Source organism: Glycine soja, chromosome 19 (assembly GCF_004193775.1).
Source record: "Glycine soja cultivar W05 chromosome 19, ASM419377v2, whole genome shotgun sequence".
Classification (NCBI taxonomy): Eukaryota; Viridiplantae; Streptophyta; class Magnoliopsida; order Fabales; family Fabaceae; genus Glycine; species Glycine soja.
Window position 1 is genome coordinate 42,866,541 of NC_041020.1, and position 21,445 is coordinate 42,887,985.

At 34.9% G+C, this 21,445-nt stretch overlaps 2 protein-coding genes across 3 annotated transcripts; both read right to left on the reverse strand.

Annotated features, from left to right (window-relative positions):
* Positions 1-954: 954 nt before the first annotated feature.
* Positions 955-4,112, reverse strand: LOC114400162 (xyloglucan galactosyltransferase MUR3). Of its 2 annotated transcripts, none has more exons than XM_028362473.1 (2): positions 2,178-4,112; positions 955-1,091 (listed from the first exon to the last, which is right to left on the reverse strand). In XM_028362473.1, exon 1 carries the CDS (start codon positions 3,875-3,877, stop codon positions 2,192-2,194), a length of 1,686 nt encoding a protein of 561 aa, XP_028218274.1. In that variant the 5' UTR covers positions 3,878-4,112; the 3' UTR covers positions 955-1,091; positions 2,178-2,191. The 2 variants fall into 2 exon arrangements, with proteins under 2 accessions (XP_028218274.1, XP_028218275.1); XM_028362474.1 differs by lacking the exon at positions 955-1,091 and adding an exon at positions 1,398-1,847.
* Positions 4,113-8,040: 3,928 nt separating this feature from the next.
* Positions 8,041-16,747, reverse strand: LOC114400564 (ABC transporter C family member 5-like). The gene is made up of 12 exons (XM_028363061.1): positions 16,382-16,747; positions 13,866-16,139; positions 13,429-13,749; positions 13,261-13,347; positions 11,622-12,314; positions 11,361-11,525; positions 10,833-11,127; positions 10,428-10,642; positions 9,899-10,204; positions 9,110-9,173; positions 8,750-8,989; positions 8,041-8,622 (listed from the first exon to the last, which is right to left on the reverse strand). The coding sequence occupies exons 2-12, from the start codon at positions 15,978-15,980 to the stop codon at positions 8,510-8,512; spliced, it is 4,614 nt and encodes a 1,537-aa protein (XP_028218862.1). The 5' UTR covers positions 15,981-16,139; positions 16,382-16,747; the 3' UTR covers positions 8,041-8,509.
* Positions 16,748-21,445: the final 4,698 nt, after the last annotated feature.

A 21,445-nucleotide genomic window follows, 5' to 3' on the forward strand; every position in this document is an offset into this window, starting at 1 on the left:
AAGGGGTTCTTTAACCTCTCCAATGCGAATTCTGCAGTAATAATCCAAATGTCTTTCCCCCTTCTTGGATTTCTAATCCTTCCATATTAGTACTTGAACATTGTCCATCATCGAAAAGTTAATGAAAATAATTCTCCCATCTCTCTTTGATATCCTCCTTATTTGTGACCAAAACTTTTCATTCTTCATCTTCAATGCATCCTAAAACACTCCCATTAAAAATGGTAATTTATATATTTATAGTATAGGAATAAATTATTAATAAGCGTAAATAATAAAGACCAAAGAGATAGATCGTATTAATGCAGGAGTGAGTGACTGCAACTAAGAGACATGGGCGTCAGCCCCTCGTGGATTACATGAGCGCTTGCGATGTTGTGTTGCCAATGCCAGAGCCAGAGGTCCAACTCAAAAACACAGCGAGTCATGCATGTTTCTTTCATTCAACTACTATTTGTCTATACCTGCATGTGTGTGTATCCTCCCTATTGGCTTGGTCCAATTACAGTAATTAGTAAACGAACAAAAAAGTTATACCCGTCGTTTTCAGTGTCAGCTTGCCTATGTCAATTTAATTCGCCCAATTTATAAACTTTCTTCATTTCTTCTACCACTCCTACCAAGCCAATAATTTGTTAGTGACCTTAGGGAATTAGGAAAGAACAGTTCATAGTTTCCGAATAAGCTACGTACAAGAATCCCCTTTCCAGTAAGAGATTAAATTGCCATCCAGTAACTTGTACGAGAGAATATTTGACAAGTCCTCTTCTACATTTGACAGAAAAATTTGACACAAGTTTTCATAGTTTCGTGTCATCTCAGATTATTTATGACTCTAGAGAGATACAAAAGAGCAAAATAAATGGAATTTCATTTTCTTTGCTTCAAAATTGAAGAGACAAAACAAAATAGACATGAAATTAAATGATAATATTGATCACACAACACTAGTCTACAAACAACGATTGACTGTGATTTTGTTTGCGTTACAGTTTACTTGCGCATCCTTTTATAATCACTTTCCACACATAATTCCTCTATCATTTCTTGCCACATTGTACAGCCATACCCTTTCCCATTGCAAGGTAATACTACACAGCACGAAGACAACAAAGAGAAAAAGGATACTCAGACACGGACAAGCAGGAAGGGTTTTCTAAAATTAACAAGACAGGACAAACATAAGACTAATACTGCCAAATGTTGTGCATCGCCATGCAAGTGAATTCATCACAGTGTGAAATCCCACCCACAGTCATTCCAAAAAATGTCAAAGAAAGAAATGAAGTCCAACTGTCCAAGATAATTTCAGTAAGAAATCTATGCCACTTCTTTTTGGTACATTCCAATCGTTCAATATTGCTGACCAAATAGATACCACAACAAAGGAAATCAAATGAATAAAAGGGTACATTTCATTGTGCCCCCAATTTTTATTTTTTTCATAATTTTTTAGTAAAAGAAGAAAACACCAGAAACATGAATGATACAAACAAGCAACGGTTAACGAAGAAACAGCCAGTAGTTTTTGTAAATTGCATGTTAAAACTGGCTGATCAAAGCAATCAATTCGACATATTAAAGCCTGTAACAGTACATTAATACCAGCCAATATGTGTGCATGATTTAGCTATCAAAAAATACACAAAAAAAGGGAATATAGAGCAAGTGAAAGAAATTTGTTTTCAAGATCATCAAAATAGAACAATCTATCTTTTGAATGTTAACCACTTTCCAAATAAGATCACCAACACAGGTAGGCAGCTCTGATGATGCAGCTGCAAAATGATATTGCCATTCAAGTGAACACTTGAGTTCATTGCTAACCATAATTTTGTTTATATTTCCTATATGAATCAAGTGGAAAATATATAGTATCAGAGAAATTATTAATTTAGGAAAATACATCTAGGAAACACTAACGCAAATAACAAGGCAGAAATCAGAAGAAGAAAAAATCTATATAACAAAACTGTAAAAAGCAGAGAACATCTCTCCATGCTAGGGGTCTTCAATGAGGAAGCCTGCTCAGCAAACACAATCACATGCATTGCAGTAAGTTTTCATATAGCAAGAGCGGAGCAATTATTTTATAGCTGTAATTCTTCCCTAATTCAGGGAAACCATTTGAGTCAGCATTAAACCACATCTAAGAAGCCTACAGATGCAATTTTTACCTCCCCTTTGCTAATCACGACTGATTTCTTTGTTCATTTTTCCAAGAATTCTTCGCAGCCTCAGCTGACAAATCATCGGAATCCCCACCCGGCTTTGGTTTGGAGAAGAAAGGATCCCATTCATGAGGTCCAACCTCGCGCTGTCCCTCATCCAACAACGCGTACTTCCAACTGTTCTCCTCAATGAAGTTCTCGTCCGTGCGACCTTCCATAATGTCCTTCCTCAAGTTGGTAACCTTGTCAATCACAGCCTGCACCGAAACATCAAATGCATCCTCAAGAGTCTCAAGTTTGGATCGAGGATCTGCGTACACCAATCTAGGGATCAAACCAATGACCTCCTCCCTCATGATCCTAACTTCCTCCTCAGGAATCTGACTAAGCCTCTCTTCTATACTAACATTCCTCTTCCTAAGATCATCCTCCGGAATGAACACCGAGTACTTGGTATAATTCTTAGGAAGATGCCATGTATACTGGGTGTACGCCGAACCCGGATGGAAGAACACTGGTATACACCCAGCCAGCATTGAATCAAAAGCAGATCTTCTGGTATACGAATCCCCTTGAGGCTGAAGACAGAAAAGCGACCCTTGAAACATCTGCATTATACTACTAGGGGAATGACACTTACTCTCCCCAAAATCACACTCCAACAGCTTCCCAACTTTGGATCTCCTACACTGCTCAATAATCTGGCCCCTTATCGATTTCGGGTTATCCGGCCGCGGAGCTCCGGCAAACGAAAACAACCACTTCCTCTCCAGCCTCCTCATCCTCTCCTGCCAGGTGAACACATCATCATCCTTGGCAGGATGAAAATAAGTCGGATACGGAATCCCGAAATCATTGGCATTCCAAGGACTTGACTCCACCACAAGCATCGACATGTTCTTCGCAGCGGGCAAAAACAAAAGCTTGTTCCCCCAATCCGATTCTTCTTCAGTGAGTCTTCGAAAATCCCATGTGATCCTACCGGCGACAAGAAAATGGTCTCTCCCATTCATGATCTTCCACTCCGGTCTATTCATGAGCCAATTCACGAGGTCAAGCGATGCAGCATCGCGCATTGAGATGTTGTAACCCCATAGATAGCGGGCGATGTCAAAGCCGGCGTAGAAGGGGACGAAGAATGCGGCGGCGACGGAAGGATCTCGAGTGAGGCATTGGTACTGCTTCATCCTGTTGCTGAAGATGACGTCGACGGTGAACTGGTTGGTGGCATACCAGCCGGTGTCGGAGAACACACCGTTAACGTTCTCCAACGGCGGACCGAGGCCGGCATTGGTGGTGAACTTGCACATGTTGGTCCAAAGAGATAAGCTTCTGCAATGCTTTAACATGTCCTCGTTGAAGCGCGAGGGGAGGTCGTGGACGTAGATGTAGCGCCCCCCGCATGGGTCGCTCTTGTTGTCGGCGGTTCGGAGGGCACGGTCGAAGGGGAAAGTGGGTTTCTCCGGTTGGGAAATTTTCTCGGGGAAGCCGAGGTTTTTACGAGGTTGTTGAGGTTGGAGAGTGATGGGGACTACGGGGTTAGGGTTGGTGGGTTGGTGGCGGAGGACGGCGAAGTGGAAGTAGAGGAGGAGGAACCAGAAGAATACGGAGAGGGAAGCGAGAAAGCAAAGTCTGGAATTAGGGTTTTTGGTGTTTGCTTTCTCCATTTGGTCGGGGAGAACACCCGCCACGGGGCGCCGTCTCATTGGATGGTGGTTCCGATAGAAAAGGAGAGAGTCATGAATGAATGAAAGTGAAAAGGGGACGAGTGAGTTGGGAGGGAAAATGAACGCGGATGGTGAGTTGAGGAATCGAGATTAGATAAGTGGAGAGGTAATGAATGTGCAGAGTTCGGAGAAGAAGAAGAGAACAAATCAATCAGGTGCACCGTGCACGTTAGCAACGTGCGCTGGCAACTGTCGCGCGTCGGTCACGGATGCTGTCACGTGTCGGTTTGCCCCAGGCGACTATGGACGTGCGTCAATAACCTCTTTACCCCTTGTGTTATGTTACAATTGATTTGAGTAGTAATTAATCACTCCATTAACTACTTGTTTAAGTTACTCCTCGATTGTGATTATTACCCTTCATCCAAAATAATAATCATCTTATAGGTATTTTATACAGATAAAAAAGATAATAAAAATAAAATAAAATAGTAATTTTATATAATTAATCTTGACTCGTTTATAAATTTCATTATCTATTGTTAATATTTAAAAAATAACAAGTAATATTATATTTAAATTTTTTTAAAAATAATTATCTTAAAATAATCTTTTTCTTTTACGTTGAAAATTATAATCGAAAAAAGGGAAATATTAGTATTTCAAAGTATTAATTAATGATTGCTTTGTTTGTTGGTGGGGTCACGCAATACCGTTACCTTCCGGTATCTCTTCTTGTAGCAGCACTGTGACAGGTGTAATTAGTATTTTTTTTTTTTTGAGCAGGTGTAATTAGTTAGAGACCGAATTTTTAGGTTTGTTGGATCATTGCAAGGGTAAAGGATGTGCTATGGTAATGGAGAAATGGAAAATAAGTAGGATCTACCCACTAGGATATTTATTATTGTAATATAGAATAAATTTTGTTTTTCTTTTTATTAGATCTCTCAATTTTTATTTTTTTCAATTGGACACTCCTATTTAATTGTTGTCATAAAAAATTAATTAAAAACATTTTGTGTGGATAATTATTAATCTTAGAAACAATCAGAGCTGATTGTCCAGATCTTAGAAAATATTATCTATAAAAAAATTTAAAGGGTCAACAATTAGGGATGTTACAAATGGTATAAAACCAAATATCTATTCCAATATGGTATGGTTTGAGGATGAATTAGGCGAAAACTAGTGGGTCTGTAATACCTGATGGTGCGAGTTACACCATAATGAGATAGATCCAAAAGTTGTATAAGTATGAAATTATACAATTGAGAATGATTTAATCTGTGAAAGGTAAATGCATCTTGTTGGTATATGTAATAACAATTAGTTCATTTAAATCTTCCTCAATTGTACGTCTCATATCTGCACAATTTTTAAATCTCTCTCATTGTGATGTGATTTATTCAAGGTGTTACATATTATGAACTAATACTTTTAAAATGTGTTGTAAGCATAATTGAATCAATTGTAGGAATTTTTAATTTTTTTTATTAAGTATTTATAGTTAATTTTTCATAATGACAATCTAATGGGAGAACTCAATTAAATTAAAAAAGGGAGCTAATTAAATTTTTAAAAAAATTTAGGGACCCAATTAGAAAAAAAAAACAAGTTTAAGAATCTAGTTTAAATTTTTGTAAGATATTGTAACTCATGGACTAATTAATTTTTTTTTATTTATTTATCCACAAACCAAAACAAGAGAAATTTTATAAGATTTAAATTTATAGTAACCAAACTAACAATTCTATTTTGTAAAAATATTTTTTTTGTTAAAGAAAAAACTAACATGGATATGACTTTGCTCAAATAAGTCTAACTTGTTTAAAAACGTAACGGATTATTCTTCCTAAATCCAACATATTTAACATACTTATTTTTAATGTTGGTTTTATAAAATTAACATTATTTTTTTATTTATTTATTAAATTTTCTTAATCTATTAACACTTATTTTTGGAGTGAGTAGAATATTATTTACAGCACAATTTCTTAAATACATGTTTTAATACTTTTGATTTTAATTAAAAAGCATAAAAGGAAAAATAAGTACACGTGATATCAGGAATATTAAAATGGTTTAAGATTATCGAGGGATGATCCATAAGCAGCCATATGACGGAAGCAGTGAGCTGCCACAGTGTCACAAAAGGACGCTGAAAAGGGAACAACTGGCTAGATACATTAAACTAAGGGCACTCCTGACTCCACTAATCACTCCCTTAAAGTTCACACATCATTACCCCAAAAGACGATGAATGTGACACATAGTCACAAACTATGCCTTCAATTACGCCCATAATAGTCATCATTTAATGGAATCAATCGATGAGGATGACCTTATTAAAACTATAAGAACTATAGGCTAAAAATGATATACTACATCTGAACATAAAAGTATTTATTTAAATCTTTGTTCTGTATAAAGCAAGAGAAACCACGTGAATGCATACATCTTGCTATCTTTAAAAAGAAAATCAAGCCAAAATCAGCTGAATGCAATACTACATGTTAAGAATAAGCTTGGTGAAGTGGTGTGAGCTCTTATGATCTTCCATATTCATGGGGTTGAAAATTGAAATGGTTTTTTATTTTAAATTTTAGTGTTGGGGGTTGGAGAAAGAAAATTGAAAACCTCACTTGAGATTACGTGGATGTCTTTTCGAGTTTACATAGTTGTGAGAACCTGATTTATGCGCATTTAATATTGAAAGGAAATACTACCATCCGCTGTGATGGAACACTGTCTTGCGGTTAGGCGCCAATGAGCGATCTTCATCTTGGAGTGGGCTACCACTATCTTCAAAACCAAACATTTAATGCACAAAAGTATGGAATAATTTTATGGAAAATGTTGACATTTTTTGTGTATAGATGGAAAGAAGAGAGTGATAAAGAAAGAAAAATAATGAGAGAAATAAAAAGAAAAATACTAAAATAGAAATGTGATCAAAAGAAAAACAAATAAATGTATTATAATACTAATAACTAATTTTATTGATCCAACGTAAGGCCTTACTATTAACAAATTCTGGATCTCCAACGAGAGTTCCTTTAGGTTGAAAATGATGTTGTCTGTACCCAGAGTTTGTTAATTATATAATCATGATTTCAACATTCTTAAAAAGTTGACCTTGACAACTTAAATTAAAGACAAGAAAGCACCAACACAGCCATAAGTCGAAGTCAAAACATGAACAAATAGTTAATTAGCATTGCCATATAATGCCCCCCAAAAATCCAACAACTCAATGAATTTAGCATACCATGTTTAATTAGACCACAATAATGATGCTTCTAGTTGAGAATAGAAGCACTAAGAGAAACATAAGAGCCAAAAATTTCAACATGCAAAGTTTGTTACCCCAGCAAAGTGTCTTGTTGGATGAGGGAGTTCCTTTATCAACCTTCAAGTTTTCAAAGTATAAACTAACTCCTGGGTCTCTCATCCTTACCTCACTACCATGCAACACTGAATTTGAGACACCCTGAACGTTGTTGTTTACATAAATGTTGATGCAACAACAATCTTTTGACTCACCCTTTGAGCTTCTATGCTGCAAGCGCATTGTTGCACCCACGTTTTTGCCGTCCAAGTTGATGTATTCGAACGAGTCATGCTTGAAATTTGAGTCCATGACAGAGTCATCACTGAAGAGTGTGAGAACGAGCCACCTCTTCCTGCTATTTAGTGTGCAAGGGGTTTATTCAAATATGATTATTTCTGCTATCACATGGCTTTAATATTTTCAGTTTTGTTAAAGTTAAGATTAGATCTGGAGGTTTCCTCTTGCTGAAGGAACCTAATGTTCCCCTGGAATGACTTGAAGCACACTTAACCTTTTTATTTTATTTATTTTAAGTAAAATTAATTTTTAGTCCAATAAAAGCCAAATGACAAGTTCGAGGCAATGCATAAATTATTACAAACTATATAAAATAATTTTTATGCTAATTTAAAATGTTATGTAATGTAATTTCTTATAATCTCACATTAATTTATTGCTTAATATATTAAATAATATAAAAATATAAAGTTAATTATGGCTAATTCGGCCACGATTTGAATCATAATGTAAATTGGTCCAAAACTTGAGCATTGGACCCCTATACATTCATAACATCCACGTTTTAAAAATTCCAAGAATGGTGAACATATTTAATTACTCATAGAATAAAAATTAAGAAAATTAACTAACATTTTAGGAAAGACAACTAATATAACTTTTATTTGGGGGAGGGGGGATTCTGAGCTTTGAATGGCTTAATTCTAAACTTTCACTACAAGAAAATTGTGGAATACACAAAACTAGTTTAAACTCTACACTTTTTCTAACCAAGCAAAATCCTAGTGCCTCATTCTACAAACTATTTCGTTACTTTCCTGTAATCACAGATCATCTTATTTTGTGTTACAAAGCATGCTAACCTTGCATGAATTTCTCAACTTTAAGGGGAATAATCAAACAAATTTCTCCCAGTAGGATGCTTGATTCATGAGGAGGCACAAACCTCTCCCTTTTATTTTGTTTGTTTCCATCTCGTGTCTCTATGCATGCCCCGAATGCAGCAGTGACATGCAAGGGTGGCATCACTTCCTGATTCAACTTTTGAACTATCTTAAGCTCCAGCCACCACACTATGAAAGCATTCACACCTTCCATTTGTTCTAAAAGTCTGGTATGCCACTTGAACGTGATGAGTACTCAGTCACCAGCTTCAGAAACATGGATGACTTATCCTCTAATAGTCTTGAAGGAGTGTTGAACTCTGCAACTCGACCTGCAAAAGTATCAAACAGATAGCTTCAGCACAGACTAGTGAACCATAATGCAAATTTATAAATGGAGAAGAAAAAAAAAAGATAGAAGTCAGGCAAAAGAACAAGACATGCTGTTTCTATACGCACCATCACTGAGCACAAGAACTAGATCACTGTCAATGACAGTAGGTATTCGATGTGCAATGGTGCAAACAGTGCATTCTTTGAACTCACTTCGGATAATCTTCTGTATAAGATTATCTGTGGCGGTATCAACTGATGCTGTTGCTTCATCTAGTACAAGTATTCTTGACTGCTGCAGCAGAGCTCGGCCCAGAGCAACAAGTTGTCGCTGTCCTACACTCCAATTATCTCCATTTTCTAGAACTGCAGGTTTCAAAGCAATTTGTTAAGATGGCTACTTGTTTGTGAGTAACACTATTTTCTATTTACAGGGTTGGGAAAGAAAGATAATGTGTATTTTCACATTTCTTTTTGGCCACCTACCTGGCGTATCAAGCTGTTGTCCTTTCTCACGGATAACCTCTCCAAGCTGAGACTTATCAAGTGCCTGAGAAAAATTAAAACCCAACAATCACACAATGCACAACCTTCTATTCAAATAGTCATAATTTTCAAAAATCAAGGATTATTGGTCTGTTTTCTTATACTGAGTAAGAGCTTAGGAGTGAAGATATAGAGTGGTTTATTGGGTTTATAAAATGGTATTCATCAGAGTAAACAAACAATCTTTCAAATTAGAAACTGAAATAACTTGTCAGTCATGGACAGGTAATCCAGTATCCAATTTTGATTAGTACCAGGTTTCTTTTGAATACCAAATTTAGCTCAGATGGAGGGTTACTTTTGGCATATGTGGTGAGTTTTCTTCCTTTATTTGCGGAAGGTACATATTGGAGGAAGTTTGTTAAGTATGAGAATAGTGGAGGCTCTGCTTGGTTTGTTTTTGGTGGGGATGTTTGAGGAAGTTTACTGCATAGGTTACTTCTAAACCAAGTATAGGAGATTTTTTCTTTATATTATTGACTTCAGGTTCTCATTCTCCCCTTTATTAATATCTGTTTTCTGTTTGATCTCTTTGCTTAGATATCCTGACCCCTCTATTGTTCCTTAATCCTGCCTTATTAACAATATTTCCATTTCAATAACAATAATTTGGCTGTTATAGACATAGACATCCAAAACCTGAATACAAGTAAACTGTATAAGCATTTTTCTAAAAGATAATACAAGCAGAGTAATTAAACAATCATGGAATTGTGAAGAAATACCAACCTCCCAAATCTCTTTATCTGAGTGCTCATCCAGAGGATCAAGATTGCCTCGAATGGTACCTTCAAATAAGGTTGGATCTTGTGGTATGATACTGAGATGGCTTCGAAGGTCATGAAGGCCAATCTCTGAAATATTAATGTTGTCTATAAGGATACTCCCACTTGTTGGTTCAATCAATCGAAATAACGCCTGAATTAAAGTAGATTTTCCACTGCCAGTACGTCCTACTATTCCAATCTTCTTTCCACCAGGAAATGTGCATGTTACTCCATAAAGCACCAAAGGAAGATTCTCCTTGTAACGAATCTTCAAGAGTGACAGAGTAGGGGTAAGAAGATTAAGGGTAAAAGACAGTTGCAGTACAAAAATCATAATAAAGATATTTCAATAATGTAACATGGCTAACAGCTAGGATACGATACTAAATCTTGTACACCAAGAAACATATTATCCCACCAAGATATAAACAATCGATATATGGCCTTAAAAAACAAGAAAAGAAGCACAAATGTGAAGCTGAGGTTAGTACCTTCAAATCAATTATTTCAATTGTCCCATTTTCAGGCCATGAGGATGGAGGGCGATAATCTTCAATAACTGTGGGTGCTTCACTAGGAATTTGGCTGTACTGATAAATTCTCTCAATAGATATAATTTTATTTTCAAGTTTGCAAAAGCTGAGTATCCACCGTGATAGACGTGCATTTAAATTCAGGCCATATGTCACAGCAAGTCCAGCCATGCCTATACAGAAAAAGTAACATCAATAAGCAACAGAATAATGTTCCACTATTGCATTCAGCATCATGTACAACCATCACTTGTGAAAGTAAATCTATTTTCTAATAAAACTACATAACTTGATCCTCCAGGATTAAGCATACCACTTGTGAAACTAAGAAGACAAAACAACTTATCAGAACAAAGTACTTACTGGGGTCGATACTTCCACGAGGAAAACTCACAAGTAATACCATACAGAAAGCAAATACAAAGGTTGACAGTAACTCCATCCGCAGGCAGAGCCACTCAATTGCAGAAAGACTGCAGAAGAATGGTCGTGCAAAGCAATCAAGAAGATAGAGGTTTCGCTTCATGAACCTTTTTTCTTGTCCAAAACCCCTGATGGTGGATGCTCCAGCAATAGATTCACCAAAAAGATGTATAATTGGAGACTTCTGGATGCTAACAATTCGAACCAGTTCCCTTGAGGAAGCCATGTAGTATTTCTGCGATGGAATTGGTTGATGGTTAGAACAAATCAAAACATAGGGAGGGTGACAGACAAACATTTAAAAAATAATTCAATGAATTGGAAGATTACTAGTACTTTGTCAATGTATCCTCTCTTTCCCTCCAGAATATAATTCTCACTTTCCCGCAAAACAAAACAGTTTGTCTTTTATGCAAATCTTTTTGATAAACAGTTAGAAAGATTTTAAGCTGGATGATTTCTAATTACCTGCATCCACAAACAAGCAACAGCCATTGGGACAACTAAGAGCAAAACTTGCCACGTAACTTCTGTCATTACACCAACAATACCAATAAGCTGTATTGTTGTTGAAGCAAACCCACCAAGTCTAAAAGGAATGTCAAGATCCACAACACTTTGATCAATTGATACCTGGTGCGATACAGAGGACACATTATAACTATCTACACCATACAGGTAGAGATAGGTTAGAAAAAAAATAGAAGATGGAAACAGAAGAGAACTTACCCGATTCAAAATCCTTCCAGCTGGTGTAGAGTCAAAGAAAGACATTGGTGCATGGAAAACACTTCTAAGCATTTTCAAAAATAGCTTCTGTGCAGCTGCAAGACCAAACGTAGCCACCAGAACAGCCCTTACAAATATAAACCATGAGCTGCCAAAAGCAAGGGCCATATAAACAAGAAGAAGAACTGAGGGAGTTACTTTGGGCAGGTCTCCTTCTGTTTGAGGATTAGCCCAAGCCATCCACCAATTGCTAGCAATCTGAAGGAACTGAAATAATGTTTGTGCAATGATTATGAGTGGAATCAATAAGCCTTTATATGCTGCTGCCATGTATGACAAATACACCTTCATGCTGACTCTACCTCTAATCCTCTCCTCTTCCTGAACAAGCTGTTTCTTTCTCGATCGTTTTGCTTTCTTCTTCTCTTTAATTGCTTTTTGATCTGAAATAGATGATCCCTCTTGCACTTCCTTTGCCAAACTGTCTATATCATTTGCAGAACAAATGGATTTCTTACTGGTCATAACACATGCCTCCAGGGATAAATTTTCATCTGAATCTTCAGAGTGAGTAGGGATATCCATGGCCTCTATGGCTTCATTGTGAGCTGAAACCAGAGTATTAAAATCTGTTCCTGCTTGTAAAAGATCGTCATACTTTCCTGACTGTATGATGCATCCTTCTTTGAGAACCTTCAAGAATGGAAAAATAAATTTAGAGAAAATCATCTTTACATCACATAAATTCTTTTAGTACTTAAAACTTTGTCAAGTGAAAAACAAACAGAAATTCCATATATCATGAAATATTTGAATAGGATTCTTCCTAGTCCTTGGAAGAATTAAATATAATTATACATAAAGATAAATTAAAAATATATGGTCAAATGCCAATTAAAGTGACTACACATCAATGTAGTAAGAAATACAGATTTATTAGAAGTTATTGAAAAATAATAATAAAAGTATCAGCAATGGATGCAATTAACCTAAAGATGAATCGAAAAGAGTTTTATTAATGAACTTTCTTGTGCATATATCAATTTAATATTACCTACAATTATCTATTTTTACTCCTGATCATAATTTTTACAATTGGCAACATCTCTTGTTGAAATCCTTATAAGAACTTCAGTTTCATATAAACAATATTTAAACTAACTCCTCTGTGTTGTTTTATACATGTTTCCTCATTGTATCTGTCAAATAGTAAACACCAGGCTCTATATAATTGTCAAAATCTAGCTTTTTTTAATATAGAATTCTCTCTCTCTCTATGTATACATATATATATACACACACACACATGTTTTTTAGAAGAAATACGTTAGTAAGTTATGACTTTTCTTTTGTTAAAAACACCAAAATGTATAACTTGCTAAATATTCCTTCTATAAAGAAGCAAGTGAATGTAAAACCCCCGACTTTATGTAATACAAAAAAAGAGAACTAAAATGCAAACAGGCTATGAGGAGAGAAACCTCACTTTGAAATACCGGAGGGCATCTTAAAAACTGAAGCCCTGAATCATGCAGGGAATACACAATTGTTAAATTTAAATGTGAAATGAAGTGTAGTCATTAACTTAGCCTCTTACTGCATAATGCATGAACGTGCAAGAAAAACTGTACAGCCATACCAATATCAAATCAGCAGCAGGAAGAAATTCAACTTGATGGGTCACATAAATGACTGTTTTATCTGCAAGTGCTGTCAATATATACTCCTGCAGTTCCATGTCAAAGGGTAAGCCAAATCCACAATTCATTTAAACAGTAACATCAAATCTATCCTAAGGAAAACTAACCCTAAACAAGTCTGATCCAGTGTGAGCATCAACTGCACTGAAGGGATCATCAAGAAGATAAATATCAGCATCTTGGTAGAGTGCCCGAGCCAGCTGAACCCGCTGCTTCTGGCCACCACTCAGGTTTATACCTCTATCCCCAATAATTGTAAGATCACCATGTGAGAAAAGTTCTAGGTCCTTTTTCAGTGAACAAGCATGAAGAACATTCTTGTACTTTGCTTTGTCCATTGGGCTTCCAAAGAGGATATTTTCTTCTATAGTTCCTGATTGTATCCATGCTGATTGGGAGACATATGCAGAAGAGCCACACACTCTAACCTGCAAAATAATCCAATGCATCTTATAAAAACTGTCACAATTCAAAAAGATTAAAATGCCAATAGAAAGATTAAAAGGAAAAAGATGGAATTAAAAGCTTAAGTGCACCAACATACTTCACCAGAAATTTTAGGAATCTCTCCAAGGATGCACAAAAGAAAACTTGATTTCCCTGAACCAACCATACCACAAACAGCCACACGCATCCTTCTTTCAACTTTCATACTTATCCCTGATAGGGTAGGTCTAGAAGATGAAGAAGGGTCCCAACAGAAGACACCACCCTTAATTTCTATAGCAATGTTAGTAATGCCTTGTGGCAAGACAATAGTTGCATCTTCCTGCAATTCCTCCTCCAGCAGGAAACCAGATAATCGGTCAAGAGAAACCTTTGTCTGAGCCATTGTTGACACCAAGTCCGGAAAATTCCTCAAAGGTTCTTGCAGGATCCTGAAAGTAGCCAAAGCAGAAAGTACACCACCAGCAGTCAGCTGACCACCCAACAATATGGAAGTACCAAAAGTGACTGCTGAAACAAATATAGGGGAGCTCCAGAATATGAAAGTTATGAAAGCCTGAGAATAGAGAGCTTTCCGAAGCCACTTGAACTCTACTCCTCGCATTTCCTCCAATTTCACTCTATATCTATCCTCCCAAGCTTGAAGTTTGAGAATCCTCATATTCCTCAGGCACTCAGATGTTTTTCTCATCCTTTCATCCTTAGCAGCCATTAATTTGTCTTGATAATTTTCTTGGATCCTGGCAATAGGAACAGTGACCGCGATGGAAATTATTGTAGCAATCAGTGTTGCAATAGAAGCAATTCCAACATTCTTATACAAAATCGCAAGGGCAAGAACAATCTGCAGAGGAAGCATCCACATGTCATGAAGATACCAAGAGTAGTCCCCTACCCTCTGAACATCAATAGCCATGTAGTTAACAACCTCCCCGCTCGTGTGACTTTGCTTGGCCAAGCTTGATATCCTTAGCCCCTTTCGATATACCATTGCAGTTAGAGCCGACCTAACATGCATACCCAAGATATCCACCCCAAGATACCACTGCCTAGTAGTAAAGGTCTCCACAAGCTTTGCCACAAAGAATACCCCTGCAAGGACATACCCCTCATGTGGGAAAATCTCTTTGCCAACCAAGTAATCAACAAAGTAACTTATCATATATGGACCAACATACGAGACAAGAGTAGTGACACCAGCAAACACAGCGTTACAAGCCGCCTCCTTCCAGAAGGATTTGAGAAGTGCCCAAGCCAACGAAGGCTGCCCGGATAGGTTTTCAGCCTTCAACCTCTCCCAATTAGAATTCAAAACCTTATAATTTGTCTTGGATCGGTCTTTCGGCGCAACAAGGGGAATGTCCTTAAGCTCAAGCGGCCTTTTTGCCCCAATGGAAAGAAGTGGATTCAACCAAGACAAAATGGCCAAGCTAAAAAGTCCAGCATCACTATAAGGAGTAACCTTGAGACACCCGGGATCCTCATCAACAAGCAATGGCTGTTGCTCCTCAGAACTCCTAAAAACCTTTATACCAGTAACACCCCTAATTGCCACAATACACAAAAAGGCAAGAGCAGGAGTGACGGCGAAATTCGCCACAACATGAGAACGCAGGTGCTTGGAACCTTCCATCCAAACCCCCCTTCCATCAACATACAAACCACACAAACAAATAACGAACACCACAAATAACCAAACTCTAAGCAAAACTGGAAACCTCTCACACGCCTTGAATTTGCATTGCAAAGCCGAGAAGCTCAACACAACCCAAGCTAAACCCTGCACAAGAGGCACAGAAAGAAGAGCCAAACCCAAATCCAAATCCAAATCCCTTCCTCTAATCAAAGCAACCCCATCAAACCCCAAGACCAAAACTTGCACCAACAGAACATAGAAACAAGACAACACCGACAACTTGAACCACGTTTCAATCCGAATGTCACGTGTTTCCAAATCAACACTAACACAACCGGGGCTGGCATTGCCGGTTCCGTTCTCCTTACCGAATCTAACTCCTCCCCATACACACACAAGCACCTTCCTCGCCGAAACAACGACGAGAAAGAGAATAAACAGTGTCAGGTTGGCACAGATTGCCACCAGTTCCAACAAAGGCAATCCGAGGATCGCACTCCAAAGGATCTCAAACGATCCCGAAGAAGAAGAAGAAAACAACGTCGAAGACAATATTTCAATTTCATCGACGGCCATTGTTGTTGTTGTGAGAAGCAAAACGCGGATTCAGAATAGTGAGTCGGTGATGGTGATGATGATATAGATGATAATAAGTGAGAAGAAGCTAAACTTGTTATGATGTCATCGAAACGTGGAAGAATGAAAAAAGGGCATTTCACCATCTGGAGGTAGATTCTGCAGACACATTGTTGCGCAAACAAAGATAAATTTCGTCAACACGGAACCCGAAGAAACAGAGACAGACAGAGAGAGAGAGAGAGAGAGAGGGACAGAACACGAGAATGAATAAGAGGTAGCAGCACCTCTCAGCGGTTTTATGCTTTCCAAAAACAGAAAGGGACAAACTTTGGGTGGGACTAGGAATCGAAAAAACAGAATCTGAAGGAAGAAGGCACCGAAAAACAAAATAAACTCACCTGGGTTGTTCTCAGAATAATCGCTTCGCTTGTTATGACTTATGACGGTGATGATTCAAGCTCTTACAAAGCAGCACGCCAATACAGAGAAGAGAACGACAAGGGTGGCGGTGATGAGAGACAGCTATAAAATAAGTACAACAACGTGTTACGGTCTTACGGAGAGTGAGTGAGAGAGAGAGAGAGAAGTGAATCTCTCTCCTCTGCTCTCTTTAATATTCTGTTATTTTGCCTTTTTAACTCTGCTGCCCTGTTGTTGGGTAATGGTGGTGGTGAGTGGTGACCATATAAAAGTTCCGTGTGAGAATGAGCAACTTTTTGTTTTGTAGCAGCTGTAAGAAAAATGGATGATGGTTCTTTTGGCTAGATGAAAATTGGAATGGTTTTCCACTGAGTTTAGATGAGCTCCGCGTGTGATGTGACTGAGGGGTGCTTAATGCTTTGCTTCATTCATTTATTTATAGCTTTATAATTTCATGAATCAATTAATTAATATTAAATTATTTAAATTTAATAAGGAATTAATTTTGAGTTTGAGTTATAGAACATTATGTGCTTTTTGTATTAAGTATTTGAAGAAAAAAATAAGATTGGTCTATTTTTCATTATTAGAAAGTCTCGTATTATTTAAGAATTAAGACTAATTTATAAATATTCTCTTTTTTTAATCTAACAAAATCTCTTTCAAAATAAGATTATGAATACTTGCACGAACTAAATCAAATAATACTGCAAATACAATAAGCATACGAATTCAGTGAATTTGTGATTTCATACTATTTATGATGTGTGGGATGTTGATGGTACACAAGAAATAAGGTGGAGAATATTTATATTTCTTAAAAGGTTTTGCTAGCATATAGAATATTACAAGTTGATACACATTTTATTAGCTTGGTGTTAATAAGGTTTATTTATCAGCTCAAAGGCAATAAGTTTAATAATGCAGCAGATATGAGATTAAAACATTTCTTGAGGAAAAAAAATACTGTATCTGTGATCTTATAAAAAAATATATTTATAGGTCCCCATTTGTGATGGGTGAGATGCTGATGGTAAATAGGAGAGAAGGTGGAGAATTTTTCCATTTCGTAAAGTTTTTGCTAGCATATAAAATATTGCATGTTAGATGCACATTTTTTTTTGGCTTGGTGTTAATAGGGACATATTTGTTCCATGTGTGTGCGTATACGGTTGATGTGATGAGTGATGAGTGATGAGATCATGAATCATGATGTGGATCTCACTATGTGTCCACAAATGAATGTAGTAGTATTTGATAATCAATGGACTTGTCTATTATGCAAATGGTTTAACAAAGGAGAGAATCTAATGCTATGCATATGTAGTGTGTGGAGATTTCGGATCCTACAATTCCCAAAGAAATAGAGAGAGGGCGTTGTTTGCTTACACCTTAAAGTTTAGGTGAGAAAAAATATTTTTGGTAGTGGAATTCAGATTAATCAAATCAGAGAGTGGAGAGTGCAAGTGATACCATAACAATAATGATGTGTTTTATGAGGATTTGAGGCTATCCAAACATGGTTGAACTTTAAAAAGGAGCATCCAGAACCACGTTTTTGTCAAATATCGATAAATTAAATTAGGCTTATACAAAAATAAAATAAAACAAATCCAAAAGTAGCACATGAGATGCTAAAATCAAGATTAAGAAAGCTCGAGTGTCCTTAACGATACCATTTGATTTTTTTTAGTGAACATTGATTGATTCATAGAACTGGCTACATCACTTTTTATCAACTGATTTAGGTGTTTGTACCTGTACAATAAATGTGACCAGAACTTGAATGCGCACACAAAAATAAAATAAAAATTGGAACACTATTTTTCTCGGAAAACTTTAGTTATGAGAATGAATGAATAAACTTGTTGGGTGAACTTTATCCTTGGAGGATTCATAAATTAAGCGTGTGGCTGTAAGAATTTTATTGACTTTTATGAGGATTTCTTTAGCGTATGGACCCATGCTGAATAATGCATATGATTGTGAAGTTCAACCAAAAGAAAAAGTACAGTAAGAAAATGAAAAGTTTGAGAAAGAAAATAAAACGTGGCATAGAAGTGAAACCTTCTAAATGGGATAATTGAATTCAAATATAGGTGATAACATATTTGGAATATTGAGTATAAATTTGACTTTTTTCTCATATTCTAAAATTCTTCATACTCTTTACAAATATTTGTTTGCAAAAAATCATTTTCAAATACGTGATATCGTATAACTTTTTTGTACATTATATGGAAAAACAAAACAAAAATCACGCTTTTCATTTCTGCTCTGGCTTCAACAAATAGCAAATGATGTAATTTCTGCATTTTCTTTGCAACAATAAATTCAGCTTTTATCTATAAAAAAAATGCAACCTAATTATCCCGAACATGGAATTCGGCATCAGGTAGCCTACCCCCAACACGTGCGATTTATACGATTTACTTGGAAACGTCACAGTGTCCATTTATAGTACTGTATTAAATAATTGTTTTGGTTAAATTACATGTTGCTATATGGAGTAATTTTTTTAAATAAATTATACATGTCTCCTGGATGTTTATGAAAATTACACTATCTTTTTTTCTTTTGAAAAAAATATACATATTTTTTTGTGAAATTTAAGAAAATTACATATACATCATCTCTCTTGAGATTTAAAAAAATTATACACGTCTTTCTTTTATCTCAAATAATAAAATTTATAAACAATTTTAAATTAACAATTAATGAATTATAATAATTTATTTTCTTATGATTACTATATAATTACTTACATATAATCTGAAATTTTGGAAATATGAAGTGTTAAAAAGTATACATAAAGCTTTTTTTGACAGACAAGTATAAATGAAGCTAAAAATGAAATAAACGAAGTATTAAATCAAAAGTTTAGAAAAAGAAATAACAATTATTGTAAAACCATATTTATATTCTACATGGATTTTATTTTTACTTTTGAAAAGGTATACTAGTTAATTTATAAATTCCAAAACCTAAAATAAAGAAGAGATGTCATATATAGCAGGTGCCACGGAAATTTGACTTGTAAGGCTTGACTTTGAGAACGAAACTGAGATACTTAAACAGATAAGATTGTATATATTAATAATTAAAAAAAAAAAGATAAGATCGTATATGATTTTGGGGACATAAACTTGGGGTTGGAAAGGAGCGTTGGGTCTTATGGTGGTGGCTGGTGGGGTAGTAGAATTATAAAATGAAATATGTAATTTAGAGTAATTAAAAATTTCTGGTAAAGAAAATCAATAAGTTTTTCAAAATTTTAATAGTAAGATTTTTAATCTAACTTAGCCGACAACTAAACATATGGATTAATTAACATGACCTTTTTAATGGTCTGGACATAAGTTTTGAATTTTGAATATGCAGAAGTATTAACCCATCTCAAAAATGTAAAAAAAATAAATAAAAAATACATGTTATATTGTACCAAAAATAAATAAATAACTTGGCTGAATCTCATTCTAAAATATTTTATATTATTAATTAGAAATAAATTTTGATATAAATTCTAAGACAATTATTACAAGAATCAACAAATTCATTATACATATCAAATTAAATCATTTACACCATAATTTTTTTTTTGTTAAAATATACTATTTATTCTTTGATGCAACCCACTTTGGTAATTTTTAATTATTAATATCATTCAAATAATAATTAATTTAATTGTTGAATACAAGTTAATTAGATAATTTTTTTTATGTAATATCTTAAAATTTAAATTATGTAAATAAAAATTACGAGGTAAGAGACTAATTTTAAATGAGTTGCAGTTCATGTAAAATCAAATTAGGTCAATAATTTATCGATCATACTAACAAGGACATCAAGCGAGCCAGCTCGAATTAATTCAAGTACATTTTTATCGACAATGACATTGCTGGTTGATGCATTGTGGCACTATCAGCAAGCCAATTATTTCTGCATCATCGATTAGGAGAAAAGAAATTAAAATAAAATAAAAAAGAAAGAAAGAAGAAGAAACAAGAAAGGAGCATTCATCGTTTACGTGCCTCCATGCAATTTTGAGAAGTGAGAAAAGAGCACCTCAATTTTATTTTATTTTTTACAATAAATCTACCTCAACTTGAAAAACATCGTTTGATTGTCTCTCTAGTTTCCAGTAATTGATTTCTCACTTAAACTTTTCAATCATCTGTAACACTTTTTTCTAGCCTCTGATTCTGAAAAGGAAAATTAAGTTATAACTAAAAACAAAAGTAAAAAAAAAATATTAAATAAATGGATGGTAAATACAATGTTTTTTTTTTTATATATTGCATTGGTTATTTTCTCTCATTTACCAAGACTAATCTTTTTGAGAAACAATCTTATTTAAGAAATGATCGAGAATTAAAATTATTATTTTAACAAAGATTCAAACAATTATCATCTTTCACTACTAGACCTAATCTTTGTTGTCATATTTGTCTTATTTCAAACTATAATGTTGTTTTCTTACGAATCAAATTTTCAAAAAATATTATATCTAGATATAATGTTCTCATCAACGTATTTGGTTAATATTTTGTAATTATAAAAAACTAAAACTTATTTAATTAATTTTAAAAAAGTGGAAGAAAAAAAATGTAAAAGAATGAAGTATAAATAGGTAATTATTATTATAGAAAGTAACTTTGATTCTCGTAAGATATCCATGTTAAACATGAGCTCTTGCTACTAAAGTGTGAGACTTTTGAAGAGGACATAGTAATGAAGACACTTAACAAATTTATATGTTTTTTCTTTTAAAAGCATCTCCAATGGGTTTTTTTTAGAAGAGTTTCTTATGCATAACAACACATCTATGTGACAGGAAAAATTTCCTAAAAATAAAATTTGCATTTTTTCAAGAAATTATTTATTAATAATAAGAAATAATAGTTTTTTGACACATAATAAAGTGAAAATAAAAAAAAATATAAGAATGTGAGTTTCTTGAAGTTTCTTACTATTAAAACTAAATTATATATAAATTTCTTAAAATGACATGACACATAAAATATCATAAGAATTATAAAAAG